Source organism: Melospiza georgiana, chromosome 8 (assembly GCF_028018845.1).
Source record: "Melospiza georgiana isolate bMelGeo1 chromosome 8, bMelGeo1.pri, whole genome shotgun sequence".
NCBI lineage: Eukaryota > Metazoa > Chordata > Aves > Passeriformes > Passerellidae > Melospiza > Melospiza georgiana.
In genome coordinates, this window is record NC_080437.1 from 7,487,125 (window position 1) to 7,502,251 (window position 15,127).

At 44.2% G+C, this 15,127-nt stretch overlaps 1 protein-coding gene across 5 annotated transcripts; it reads right to left on the reverse strand.

Moving 5' to 3' along the window:
* Positions 1 to 1,056: 1,056 nt before the first annotated feature.
* Positions 1,057 to 14,133, reverse strand: CISD1 (CDGSH iron sulfur domain 1). Of its 5 annotated transcripts, none has more exons than XM_058029433.1 (4): positions 14,030 to 14,133; positions 8,170 to 8,375; positions 3,783 to 3,900; positions 1,057 to 1,896 (listed from the first exon to the last, which is right to left on the reverse strand). In XM_058029433.1, exons 1-3 carry the CDS (start codon positions 14,058 to 14,060, stop codon positions 3,811 to 3,813), a joined length of 327 nt encoding a protein of 108 aa, XP_057885416.1. In that variant the 5' UTR covers positions 14,061 to 14,133; the 3' UTR covers positions 1,057 to 1,896; positions 3,783 to 3,810. The 5 variants fall into 5 exon arrangements, 3 of the variants coding, with proteins under 3 accessions (XP_057885416.1, XP_057885415.1, XP_057885414.1); XM_058029432.1 differs by having other exon boundaries at positions 1,057 to 1,899; XR_009114751.1 differs by having other exon boundaries at positions 1,670 to 1,896; positions 3,663 to 3,900.
* Between the last annotated feature and the right edge of the window lie 994 nt (positions 14,134 to 15,127).

The following is a 15,127-nucleotide window of genomic DNA, read 5'->3' on the forward strand; positions in this document are numbered from 1 at the left end:
TTCTTCTAGTCAGGGAAGAGGAGGAAGTGAGGACATGTGAGGGAGATAACATGGCGGCATCAAGGTCAGTGGAAAAAGGGAGAGGAGGTCTCTAAGCAGAGTCCAGATTGCTCTGCAGGCCATGGTGAGGACTGTGGTGAAGCAGCTGCACCCCTGCAGCCCATGAAGTCCATGGGGGATGCAGAGATCCACTCCCAGCCTGTGGGAGAAGTGCTCACACTGGAACAGGTGGATGCCAGAGAAAGCTGTAATCTAGTGGGAGACCTGACTGGAGAGAGAGGGTTCCTGCTTCCCACCTCGAGCAGCCTGTTCTTAGAGGACTGCACCCCATGGACAAGTGACCCACATCACAGCAGTTCTGGGATGACTGTTTGCCCGTGGGATGGACCCATGCTGCAGCAGTTTTGGCAAGACTGCTGCTCATGAGATCAGAGCCACACTAGAGAAATTCACAGAGAACTGTCTCCCGTGGGAGGGAGACAGCAGAGCAGAGGAAATGCTCCTCTCCCTGAGCAAACAGATGTCCAGTGACAAACTGACCAAAACCCCTGTGCCCTGTCTCCCTCTACTGTCAATGGGAAGGAGGGAGGGGCTGGGAAAAAAAAACAAAAAAAAAAAAAGATGTTTTAAAGGCATATTTTACTTCCTATTATCCTCCTCTGACTCTATTAATCATAAATTTACTTTATACCTTGAAATTTCAACCTGTTTTGCCCTTGGAGTGTTTTCTCCCAGTCCTCATCTCAACACATGAGCCCTTCATTAATTTTTTTCCCTCTCCTGCCCAGCTGAGAGCAAGAGAGGGCGAGTGAATGGCTTTTGTGGATGGCTGGCATTTGGCCAGGGTCAAACCACAACACGTGGCCTCTGTTTCCATCCAGTGGAGAGCACAGCTGCAGTGCTGGCTGCTGGCTACTGCCCCCTGAGCCTGCAGACTGAGTGCTCCAGTGAAACCTGCAGGAAATACCTGTAACTGACAGCCTCTCCTTCAAGGATCCTGACTGTAGAAGCACTCAGATACCTGACATTCACACTACTGCAATGAGTCACACTCAATTACTCAAGAATCAGTACTTTAATTGCCTGACCTTCCCAACAAACACTTGCAAGCTGAAAATAACGAGAAGCAGAAATAGTTTTACTCTGTGGCAGGGATTTTTCTCTGCTTTAATTTTTGAAGGCTTTCTATTAGGAATGTCAATCTGAGGTCAAAATTGCACATTTGAATCATGTGGTTAAATTTATGGTTAAAACTGGTAGAAATGTAGCCAATGCACTTCATACTCTAGAGGTTATTTGCAGAAAGCCCTAAAGAACAAGACTGAGGAAAACACTGGAACAGTCAAGCACACTGGCCATTAGAATGTAGTGCCTATTATGGTACCTTAGTACCTTTTATGGTACTAAGAGAAAAAATGAAGTGTTCTCTGTGATGCTCATCGAGACTGCTTGGTTAAGTTTGTTTCCTCAAATCCAAGACACTTCTCATCATCACATTTGAACAGCTTGCATAAATAAGGTACAGTACAGGCATTGTATGTGCCTCTAATTAAGATCTGAACACTCAAACCAACATTTGGAAATGCAACACTTGTCCAAAACAAAAGTCACCAGGATGTAAATCAACAGAGACTGTGCTTCTCAGGAATAAAACTTCCCACAGGGCCCATTTCCCTGACGCCCAAACTGCCGGAAATCTTTTATTGGCAAACTCCACAAAATAGTTTAATGACTCAGGAGACTTATCTGAAACCTCAGGACTTCATTTCTCAGACCATTAACACTGAATTTCTATTCCTCAGGAGCAGCCAGGCTTTGATGTTGACAGGAAAAGGAGTCTCAGAAGGAAAATCCACTCCACACACAGGTTCATGACTACAGCAGCACTGTACAGCTCTACTGAAAGAAAGAGCATAGCCATGAGAACACAGACTTTACAACCTTGAGATTAAGATGAGCTCAAATGTGTATTTGACAAAAATACAGAAATATCCACTGTCATATTCTAATAATACAGAAGTTACTTTGCTTTGGATAAAATGTATTTGATAATTTAAGGTTAAAACAACTTTCCATATGTATTAGCACTCAGCAAAGTAAAAAATATCAAGTCTTTACACTCAGACAGAACAGACAAACTAACATATTTGACTGCAACTTCTTTCAGGTCAAGAGGTCTCTTGGACAGTAGTGCCCTGACTCTGACACTCCACCTTTCTCTACCTGTGCCTCCTTCTTTACATTCTGGGCTTCTGCCCAAATCCACACCAGCTGGCCAAGACCTCAGCCTCTGAAAGCCTCACACAGAAACTATGCAAAACATCTTCAGTTTTAACGTGTTGTACTAACCACCCCTAAAAAAATAAAGCAAACAGAACTCTCCTGCCCTGATCATCTGAAGAAGAAGAATCCTTAAGGGTCCAGGCTAAAATGTCAGCTTCCTAACAAGGCCTTTGATGTAGCCCTGAGGTAGTTTCTGTCCGAGGACATTCAGAGCTCAATCTTATGCAGGCCACAGTTCCACTCATGGACTGGGCAGTACAGAACTGCCCCCTGCTGCCCCCCTCTTTGGGTTTTGCTTTGTACTTACATGCATGTTAACAAAGCAAAGCTATTTAAGGAAACCAACGGGACAGCCACTAATGCAACCACGCCAAACAAGACAAGTGCCATGGGTAAGGAGGCTAAGACCTCTCCTCTGTCTCATCCTTCCCTCCCTTCTTGTTTCTATCTGTTTTCAAAGCCTTTCTTCGTCCATGCCAGGGTTTTTTGGTAAAATCAGCTGAACCACGTTAGCAGCCCAGGGAGGCAGGAGTTAAGACACATAGAGCCTAAGGCCACATATTAAGAAAAAGGTATGCCTCCTCCCTTGTCAGTGGGAAAAGCTTTCCAGAACCAGCCAGTGCAATGGTGAAGCAGAGGTGATAACAGGTGGGGGTTTTAGTTTTTCTTTTAGCTTCTGGAATTAATCAGCAGAGCCACCCCACAGAAGCATCCTGTGGTCTGGGGAAGTTGGCTTCACTGAAAGAATGCAAGTGAAACTAAGGCTTTCTCTAACAGCAATAGCAACCCTGCCACCTCCACTGCCCACCACTCCTGGAGCACTTTGTGTCATTTCATTCATCTATTAAGAAATCTCTAGAGACTATTTCCCTAATCCTACTCTAAATACAGGTCTGCAGTTTGGATAGTGTTTTCTGGATACCAAACAGAAGTAGTATCAAGTTTCAATGCTGCAGTAAATCAAAGGTAAAGTTGCCCTCTAGCCCCATCTTTCAGCCTTTTCTGTTGTCTGTTCATAGCTAGCAATTTGAATTTGTTCTTTTACAGAAGCCATAGAGCACTGTAGTGTAGTAGACAAATGTGACACCTGCAGAAAATGCAGCACAATCAGAGATAAAGATGGCACTGTGATTTCTTCCCTGCCACTGCCTTTTACATAGATATCTATCTACCTCTTAACCTCTCCAGGATTTTATTATCTACCTTTCCATACACATGTAGCTGAAAATAATTTAATACCTATTTCCTGATGAAGTACATTCTGTGCCTCATTTTAGTTTCACACTAGTGAGAGGGTACACACATTTTACAGGACAAAAAATTTAAACCATAACTACTTAATAAATTATGCATTGTAGTGATTGAAAGACAACAAGTACCAGAGAAAATATACATGCTGAAGCCTGATGTATATACTAAATGGGAAGTCTTCAGTGATATGACAAAGAATTTGTGGATTTTTCCCCCCCAATTACAAGAGAACAGAGGATTTGTCAGACATTGATTCTGGAGCTTCTAGTGTTCACTCTACGCCTCCTTCCTCTTGATGATCAGAGGCCCAACGTTGTCGCCAGTTTCCTCGTTGTGCTTTGTGTGAGAGCCATCACACAGTGGGAACTGAAAAAAGAAAGAATAAACACACCTGAGGTACATCCAGGGTCAGAACTGAGAACCTAGGCTGAAAGTTTATGAGCCATCTTCTCATTAAATCCACTGAAGCCACAGACCACAACTTTTATGCCAGCATCTCAGGTCTCGCTGAGGTTTGGCTGAATGCTGCTTTATCCTTGTTAGTGCACAGCAGACAGGAGGCTTGCCCTAAAGCAGCAGCCATAAACTCCACTCTTTGGTGTTCCTGCCTCAGGTGAGCAGGAGAAACCACAGCCTGAGCAGACCCTCAGCTGTGACCTACCTGGAGTACCTTACTCCCAACCTTGCTCCAAGCTTCCTCAGTGCTGCCCTTAAGAGCCACATCAGTTCCAAGTCATTTGAAGAAATATTTGTTCCATTAAAAAACCCCAAACAAACCCCACCCTAGACCAGGCTGGTCAGAGCAAGAATTACAGGGACTCCTTTAGCCAGCTCTAACTGCCCAGCTCCCAGAGAAGTGATAAGAAGAAGCTCCTGGGAAGCTCTTAGCACATGGAAGAGCTGAAAGACATCCTGTGAGGCAGTAAGAGTGAGGCTGGATCCCATCACTTCTCAAGGATGCATTTTCAGGGGGACACCCCCTCTGCACAGGAAACTGGAGGTGATCACAGAAATCACACACTGGTATTTTGCATTCAGGTACAATTTGTTTGCTTAGAAGTAATAGGGCTGAAAGTTAACAGGGCATTACTCAGCTGCTGCCTCTGCAACCCTTCCATCCTCCTGCAGCACCACCACAGTCAGTACTCAATGCCCCACTGAGCTCAGTGCTCCTGCTCCAGTCACAGCCTTTGGAAAACATGAATACCCCACCACCCATGTTTCATTAGGATAAAAGATTTCAAAGTACTGCAAAAAAGCAATACAATGAAACAATACACAGAGCTTTAAAAATAACACCACCTTGTCTGCAGGATAGTATTGGGAGGGAAGGAGAGAGATGAGGTGTAGGGTTTTCTTCTGGCTTTTCACAGTAATGAAATGTCAAAACCTAAGCTAAAAATGGCATACACTATTTCTGAATAAAGAAACTTTGAATTCAGAGAATGCTCATAATAAGCTGATTCATGGAGAAATCTTCTCATTCCATCAGTCATTTGTGACTCAATGAAAAAGCAGAGACAGACACTTGGACAAAATCTCAGCAAACAGGAATTAATGTTACTGGGGCATGGAGCAGCTTTCAGCAGATGTTCCTGGGCCAGTTGCTTTCCCACTTAACACCACAACCCACTGGTCTTCACAGATGCAATGACACAGCTTCCATCAGACACTAACATCTCACAAGCTCCAAGGAGGCAGCCCAAAGTCCAGCTACAACATCATCACTTCAAGTTTCCAAGCAACAAAGATGGTGGGATTGCTGGGTTCAGACAGCATGGAGACATCTTTAACAGCTGCCAACAGTGACTGCTCTGCATTCATTCTGCTGCTCTCACAACACTGGCTGCCAGGGGCTGCTGCACTGTACCTGAGCTTCTCAGGAACAAACACCAAACCAAACATCCCTCTCCCAGAGCTCTCACTTGCTCACCTCAAACACCTGACCCTGCAGAGAAAGAAACTGGGCCTGACACAATGTGTTCATCCCTGATTAAAAATAAAGCAGGCTAACAGCAATAGTGGTCACAGCTCAAACCCCAGGGGAGTTGTACACTGATCTGGACAGCTCAGCTGATTTCCCTTGACACTGAACATGTTTGGATTCTCTATCTCTGTTTCTGCTGATAGCCTGCAGCAGTATTCCTCAGCCCACAACCTGGGGGCTAATACTTCTCTGGGAGACACAGGAGCTGCATGTCATTGTAAAAAGACAGCAAATTAAATTTCCCACTCCCCCAACTCACACCTAAAAATGAAGGCAAGCAAGAAAACAAGTGTTCTAACTTGAATTACAGTTTAAAAGACAAAACTCTTGTCTCTGTGTTGGTTTGAGCACTGGGTTTTTTCACTAAACTGGACAAGTATGAAGTGCCTGCAGAGCATAACACTGAATAGAAAAGGGTTATTTAAAGAACCAGCCATTTATTATTAACAGATAATTACATGCCAAGACAAACTTATTTCAATATACCATGTTTGGTTTTTTTAAAACACATACATTACACAAAGACTTTGGCCAGCACAAAAGCCTTTTAAGTACACTTTTTCAGAAAAAGAACCCAAACAAAAAGAAGTGCTCTTTTTTCAAGAGTTACTCTAAAATACTCTGGTGCAGTCCAACTTTGTTATCCCATATAGAGGAGGAGCACCATGTGGGGTCAGGCGCAAGTGCATCACACCATCAGTGCAACAGAAACATCCTGGGGTTCCTAATGCTGCTGCTTCTAGCAACAGCCCCATGCCTCAGGTGAGCCTGATCTCAGGAGAATTGCACAGAGTGACACAAAAGGACATTTTTTCTAGCCTTTAGATGCACCTATTTAACAAAAACCTGGCATATCCCTAATGCATCTGAAGTAACTGTAATTCCCTGCATTGAAAGCACACACATTCCACATTCTGACACCACATAATTAAAAATTTAAACAGTTTGAGAACTGTACAAGCCAGGTAAGGCTAGCTGACAACTTCCAGCTATGACAAGCATGTCAGAATGATGTACTTTATGACTGTTTCACAATAACAAATAGGAGAAGCACACAAACCCTATGAAAGGTTGTGCAACCCAGGCTGCAAGGTCAGCCCATGAAGGCAAGGGGAAGGCAACTAAACTGGAAACTACAGGCTTTGAGGTGGAACATGTTGACTAAAATACTTATCATTAAACAGCAATAATAGGAAACAAATACCTTCCAAACTTTCCACTGACCCCCTAAAAGCCTTCACAAGACCTTTCAGATCAGAATTCTAAGAAGGCACTCATTACAGCCTCATCTACTGTGTTTCTAACTCAGTAGGGCAATTATGTTCCTAAGCTGTCAATATCCCTTAAACATATGCCAAAACCAAAACATACTTCTGAAGGTTCTTCTTTCACACCAAAAGAAGGGTAACATCAAATAACAGCAAACAATTGGCAGGAGCTGCAGTGCAGCCAGCAGAATCCGACACCATCTTCCATTTCTGTTTAGAAGACTGACTAGGAAGCAGAAAGCACAAACACCAGGGTTCAAGCAGGGTTTCGTCAGTTCAGACTCCAGACAGAATAAAGAAGACAAGGCCACCTCCACAAGACTATTTCAGCACCAAATCATAATGCTGTTTATTCCTTAGCAGTGTTACACTGTAAAACCCAATTCAGTACAAATGTGTAAGCTCCTGAGCTACCTGCAAGGTGATGAAGTCAGATCTGAAAGAGCAAGAGCCCAAAGTTACAGCACCTGGAAATTGCTGAGTTTGGCCTGATGAGAACAATGTCTCAGACCTGAGAAGCAGAGTATTCACCTCCTTGGAGGAAGGACAGCTAAATTTCAAGGCAGTTGTCTGGCTCTGAAGGTCTGTATTATTTCAAATTCCACACACAGGCACCTCCTAAAAAAGCTTTGAAATGTGCACCAGTGGTAAATGGACAGGATTAACCATGCAATCTGCTTTCTCTCATTACAGATCCCAGAAGTACCTTTATCTATAAAGTATATACATGTCAGGTGTCACACACCCCTAAGATCAGATTTAAATCTGAGGTACTGTTATTGAGAAGAAAGGTTATCACTAGGTTAAGGCAATTGAAGCAACCCAAAATTCAAATGCAAGCAAGCTGGACCAATATTTAGGCCAGACTTTTAACTGCTCAAAAACAGAAGCTCAAAAATAGAAGCTTAAAGCATGCCACTGTGATTGCACTGGCACACACCATGTACTACTAGCAAGGACTTTCTGACTTCAGCTTTCTCCAAAAAGAGATGTTTAAGATGCTCACAGACTGTGGTTCCTGAGCTCCCACTGCCAAGCTTTGGATAATTCTCAGTATCAGCACAGGCAGTACACAAAATGGCATCTGTCACTCATGGTCATGCTCCAGACAGTTGCTCTCTTTTCAGGATATCTTCTTCAGAGCTAGAGGAACATTCTGTCCACTATTAGCACTGATCTGCAGGCTTTACTCAGAGCATCAGAACAAATGTGCATCATTCTATAGGTTAGAATATTGCTACCTATCTGTGCAGAACCACTGAGGTGAAAAGAGCTTAGCTTGCTCTAAATAAAGCAGTTTTAAAATAGTTTTGCTGAAAGGTTTAATAATTTATCAACAATGAACATGAACAGCACTGGACCCATTCCCTCTTCTCTTACCTGCTTGGACCTCCAACAACGACAGTACACAGCCTTGTCTCCCAGATCCTCCATATCAAAGGCATGGACTACCTTGGGGTTATCCTTCTGGATATTGGGGTTCACCATTGCTTTGGAGGCTTTGTCTTTACAAAGAATTGCTTTGTAAGCTAGATATCCAAGAGCAGCTGCTCCAGCAGCTATGGAGGCTGCAGCAACCCATTCAGCTAGAATAAAAGAAGAAAAAACAAGAGACAGTCAGGTTTTGACCACAACATTCTATTAAAACTATTCAGCAGTAAATGTTTTCATGCTTGCAGCAACACCTCTTTACTTTCCAACAGATCTTTTTATTCTGTAGTAGCAACTCTCTACCTTAAAAGAGTATTTTCCTTTGACAGTCACCTAGTCAAAATGCTCTTTTCTACTGATCAGAGTTCTACTTCACCCCAATCCTTTCTACACAAGGGTGAGCATTAACCTGGCAGAGTTTTCATGGTTTGGTTTTATTTTTAACTTTTCTCCTTAGCAAACCCTGATATTACCATCAGTAGTACATTATTTCAAAGTTCAGCATATTAAACTAGGTGTAGCAGTAAAAAACCTGTTTGTTTCAGTTGCAAGAAAGTCACTAAAGAAGAACAGTCAGTGCTAACAACCCAAAACTAGGCTTCAACCCCAAAAAGGCATGGGCACTGAGTAGCTTTTAATAAAATCCATCTTGTAACTAAAAAAAACTAAAACCAGTCATTTGGCAATGGGGAAATTATTAAACATACTACCACCTGTAACAAAAGCCATCTTAGATTAAATCCCTACCACAGTATAGAAGAAAGAACAAGGATCCAAAAAGATTCTATTTAGGAATCACAGCACATGTTTATTTTAACTAGATTAAATCCTGCATCTCTGCAAGACAACTTTCATTTAAAAAATCCTCTTACCACAACTCATCCTCACATTTCCTCCCTTTATCGGGAAAATTTTTGCAGTCTGTCTTTGCACAATGTCCATTCCTGCAAGAGGTTTTCCTACTTTTTTGTGGCTCTACTGTTTTCTCTCTGCTTCATGAAAATAAGCTGGACTTTGCTCAAAGGTTGAGGTTGCAGCACCAGGTCCGTTGTTTCCTCTCACAGTAACAAGTGGCTGCTCTCTCTCTTTGCTTTCTATCCAGCACTCCTACATGTACTGCAACTTCTGTTTACAGACAAATAAACAGCAATTTCACTTTTAGCACTTCATTTACAGAGCTTCATAAAATTACAACTGTCTCCTGTGCTTTTGTGTTTTAATTGGATTTGTAAGATGCCAAGTTAGGTGGCATCTGTGGAGCAAGAGACATCAACATGTCCAAGTCTAGGAAAAAACAAAAACCTTTATTAGTTCTTGCTACTTTCCATGATGTGATTTGCTGTATTTCCACTGACAGCTTGGACTAAAACTATCAAGGTTTTCTGTCTCTATCCCACAAATTTTCCTAAAATCTCTATCAAGCCCTTTCCTCAGCTAAAACACTGACAGGCATCAAACTGATCCAGAGGGGTCTGGCTGCAGCAATATGTGGAATCAGACAGGGCTGTGCAGTGTCTGCAGCCCTGTGAGACCTGGGGATGCAGGCACTCTGAATTTCAGAGTCTCACTAAAGGAGTAAAAGATGCAGAGATCCTTCAGAGTCCATTTTCTTAGTAAATGACACAGAAGAGACCAACATACACTGAGACCTCCCCTGCTAATGAGTGACAAACCCTTCCTGTAGCAGTAAGGTGATATTAAGATACAGAAAATCATCTTTAACATGGAAGAATTCAGGGCAGGCATGTCTCCCTGCTCCCCAACTCCTTAAAACAATAAAAGCCTCAGAGACCAGGTTGTGAATGCTGTGTTTTAGATCCATTTATATTCAGTGAGTTTTCATCCTTTATTCCCCAGAGTAATGCGTTAACTTTGATAAAGAAGTGAGGAAATTAAAATTTAAAAATGATTCTATGAAAATCTGCTTTAATTTAGCACAACAGCCTAAATGAATCAAAAGGACAGTTTAAATCCAAGACAGCAGCTCTCCCAAGAAAAGCCACTGCAGCACCTGCACCCTGGGGTGTGGCTGGGAGGAGCTCAGCAAGCTCAGGGACCTGCTGGCTCTGACAGCTTGGAGGTGACCCCAAAGAAATGCCAAGTGCAGCTGCAGCAGCACAGGCAGATCTAGGGCTGCTCACTGTGTGGCTTTTGGGGCAGCAGCAATTGCAAGGACTGCCCAAGCTGCTACCAGGGCACTGCCCATGGCCCAAACCTGCACCTGCACCTTCAATAAGTGACAAGGGCACAGGGGGAACATGTATCTCGTGAAACCCAAAGGGAAAGAGTGACTTTAATGAAGCCCACAGGTGGCTCCTCTAACTGAAGCTCTATTTAAGGTACTGCACCTTAAGGGAGATGATCTTCACTTGTGCCTATCCGAAAGTCCAAGACAACTTAGCAAATAAGAAGAGGAAAAAAACTGCTAACATTTCTGTGACGAGAGAAGTCTGTACTAAAATTCAGCAGCACATTCAGAAGAGCTTTTCTGCACATCTGCAGCCAGCCCAGCTCCCTCTGACACCCCTGGGGCCATCCCCCATAACTGTGCACATCAGCTCCAGTTGAGCAAGCAGAGATCACACACTAAATTGTCACCTCATCTCGCAGTGATCCTCGGCCTCTTCTCCCAAGGACCAGAGTCATCCTTCACACACAGGCAGGTTGTATTAACACCAATAGCTTATACAAGCTTATTAATAGCTTGGATACACATCAATAACCTATATGGATACATATCAACAGCTTCAGGTATTTTTTCTTACAATAGAAGAATGTCTTTTCTACTGTATTACCTTTTTTCAGGCAGTGGCTTCACTGGAGCCACTTCGCTTTTCCCCTTTTGGGATGGAAAATTTTATCAACCAATGATGCGTTAAATCAAAACATTTAAAGCAGTCTCATTCTTTAAATTCCAGAATTGCCTTGATAAATATAATGAAAATTTAGAAGAAATATTTTAATATATAATATATTAATTTATTTTAATTTATTCAATAGACTCTCTGGTAAATCATCCTACAGGGTTTCAGAGGCAGAAAGTTTTGTCTTGTTTGACACACATCTGGAAAAGCTGGAACACCCATTTAATCTTTCTAACTAAGTTAACCATAAAATCCATGTGGAAGAAGAACACTTTTATTTTTAAATACTGTGAACTGTTTCAAAAGACCTCTGGTGCCAATTCAACAGTTTGCTGCCAAACTCCTAAGGTCATGCATGAGGCATCTGTTAACAGAGTGACACTGATGTGGAGTGTCAAGGGGTTTTTATTTCTTCTTAAAATAAAAAGCAGTAGGAACAACTTTTGAGGTTTTATTAAAGAACTCCCAATTCTGGTATAATACCAAACCACAGTGTTACAAGACAAGACAAAACAGGTCTGTGTAACATGGCAGAAAAAATTGGTTTTGTGTTTAAGCACTAAACAATGGAAAAAATTTCAGCTACCACGCCAGAAAAAATAAAACACAAAGGAGAGAAGAAACAGCAAGAGAGATAGAAAGAAGGAAATAAATTCAAAGAATGGAGCCCCAGGAGAGCAGGCAATGCACAAAAGGAAACCAAAAAATCAGAGATGAGAATGGCAATAAGACACTGACAGGGATTTATTCTCTTCTGTATTCTTTCATCATATCCTGATGAAAGAGATTTATATCAAAGTTTCTCCTCTCTTCTTTCTCTAAACATCTAGAACATTGCTCTGGATGTTTCCAGATCTGCACTACAGAGGGAGTTTCTGGATCTGCTAGAGAGCTCTGAGATGCTTTATCCACAGGAAAGCACATTTACCAACTGCTCTGAGAAGAGGACTAAGAAAGTGAAGTGGTCTTGCCTCCACAGAAATTCTTCTTAAGAATGCAGATCAATTTACATTCTAGCAGCTACCAACAATATGGGGGAGGGCTTCACCCCGACAAAGTTAGTCCAAGTTACCTCTGCTGCTTAGAAAATAGTTATGTTATTCAGAAGTCACAGAGTAATAACACCTGACGTGAAAAACTGTATTTTATGTCTCCAGAAGTGCTTGTAACTTTCAAGCACTTCTGTCCTCATTTTGTTTGCAATGAGGAGACTATCACTGTGCAAGAGTTGTTCATGACAGACCAGTAGCGCCACTGCCCACAATAAAAGCCAATGATGGAGAAACACATGACACTCACTTACTGAAGAGTCATCCAAAATAACTGGACACACAAAAAGCCTAACACTAAAAGTCAAGCAGTCAAAGCCAACAAAATCACTTCTACCACTCCACAGCATGCACAAAAAATGAGATTATGACTGGCACGTTTAATTTAACTGAAAATGTATGGTAAGGGGCACCTGAGGGGAAAAGATTGCTGGATTTCAGCAATAAGCAGTAAAAGGCACGGCACCATGATCAGGTCTGTGGTTGGTGTGGGGTCACACCTGCAAACGTGCACACCTCTCAGACCAAAAGCACGAGCTGTGCTACTCACTGCCCTGCAAAGGGCACACGGGCAGAGGCAATTAACTCCCCGAACTGCCAGCACAAATTAAATCTCACAAAAGTACTGTAAATTTCTGGGGTCTAGTTTTCCGTAGAGAATAAACGATTTTCAATACTCATTAGCCTGAGACACATGCCAGCTGGAGGAAGAACTGTAACCTGCCAGTCATAAAGCACTGATCAAGTTTAATCTCTTCAGAAATCACAAAAACCTAATGCTGTCACCTCCCAAACAAAGCACCCTCCCGACTAGTGCCATCAGCTGCTCTTCTGTTAAATAATGAGAATATCTGCAGTTTGTTTAGGAGCATACTCTTCTCCCATCTCCACGAAGATTTTCTGCTTAATTCCCAGTGTCTAGGAACTGTTCTAATTCTTGCAAGATTATAAATGACAGCAAGCTGCCATTGGGAACACAACCTGGATGCAAACTATTACCAAGCGATCCTCAGTGGTTTGATTATTTTAATAAGCCTTCCACCACTATAACCCATTTTAGACCAATGTCTTTGCCACTATCCTCTGCATCAGCAGCTTCCATCCTCCCTCAGCCCTCAACAAAAAAACCCCAAACCATCTGCCCGCTAAATCAAGGACATAAACCATGAGCAGCTTTGCAAGTGGAAACCAGTCATGCACGTAAAGCTCATTTTTTAGAGGAAATTAGGTGATTAATCTTTCTAGTCTATTCTATCCTCCACCCGGCCCAACTATTTCATCCTGTCTGGTTGTGCAACAGCATTTAAACCACACAGCGCTACCTCAGGCGCGGTTCAGGTCAATCATTACACAGCGCAAATGTCACCGCTACCTCTACTGTTCAGTAGCGGGCATTGAGAGCCAGACAGGACCTCTGACATTTACAGGTTTTCAGGAAATTTTCACTCAAACAGGTGGAACGACAGAAATAAACAGCGATGTCTGAAACGGGCCGTGCTCACTACAGATAAAACCCGGCGGGCGGCCGAGCCCGCTGCGAGGGCCGGAGCAGCCTCAAGGGCCCGGCGCGGAGCTCGGCGGCTCCGGGCCCTCACACGGCGGCGGGGTGGGACTGGGGGAAGCGGGACCGCACAGCGCATTCTCCCCTCGCTGACCGCAGCAGGGTTTTACTGACGAGCGGATCCCACGGCCGCTTCCAGACGCACCGCACGCCGCGGGCCCGGCGGCGGGCAGCCCGCCATCTTGTCCCGGGGGTCCGACGGGGCACGGGGCGCCAGGAGCAGCCGCCCCCCGAGCGGCGCCCCCCGTCCCGTCCTGCCCGGCCGCCGTCCCGGGCCCCCGGCCCTGCCCCGCCCCTCCGCTCAGCTCACACCTCCGGCTCCCGGCCAGCCATACCCCGCACGGTGCAGTTCTGTCCCGGCCCCATCGCTCCGGCTGCCGCTCCGCACCGCGCACGCGCCTCTGCCCAAGATGGCCGCGGGGCCGCCCCTTAAAGGCCGCCCGGCAGCGCGGGGGGCCGGGGCTCCGGTGCAGGTGACGGGATGTGCGGGACGGCGCTGGGGAGGGAGGAGCGGATCAGCGCTGTCGCTCCCCTGACGACAGGCACAGGGCTCTCAGGGAGGCCTCTGCAGCTGTAAAATGGGTGTTGGGCGCTGCTGTGCGGACAGTGGCTCTTCTTGCTTCTGTTTGTGGTACTGTCAGTGCCCAACAGCTCTGCAAAACTGATCTGTCAGGGCAGATCGCTGTGTGAGCCCTCTCCTGTGTAGTTGTGGAAAGATGAAGCTGAAAAGTGATGTCCAGCGAGTGACAGCCGCCTCGAACCTCATAAACTTGAGTATTGATATGAGAATTACTATACAATAAAAAGTATTATCCAAGTTCTATACCTGATTAAGGACTCGTTACTCTGGGAGCTCATTTATGGTTGGACCTAATAAGAAAGATGTGTGTTTATGTCTTTACAAAATACTTCCATGGGTGAGGGTATGGGTGTTAACGTTGTTGAAAGGCGTCTTAATGTCTCTACCAACTTCAAGCCACAGGTCTGTTACAGAACCCAGACAGTCTGACTCTGAAACAAATGGGCAGGCACAAGCCTGAGTTTCTGAACTTTGGGGGGAAATTACATATACGAGGGGGGAATATGTGCCAGGCTGTTCGGGAAGGCTGTCCCTTCCTAGCATCTCAGCCCATGGGGAAAGGAAGAGGTGGAGCCAGGATTTCGGGGTAAAAGGGGCTGTGTCCGCCAAACCTTGACACAGAAAACCCTATGGGTGTGTGTGCCCCAGTGGACTCCGCATGATTTTTCTGCACTGACTCGATCTTAGAGGTCTCTTTCAACTTTAATGATTCTACGACCTGTTCAACAGACTTTTCAACCCCCACGCCTACTGCTTCTCTCACGCACCATCATGAATGTGACACACCTTTTCCTGTATGCAGTTCTGAAGCTTCACACGGTCACTTTCCTCTTCCTCACTAGACACTGACACT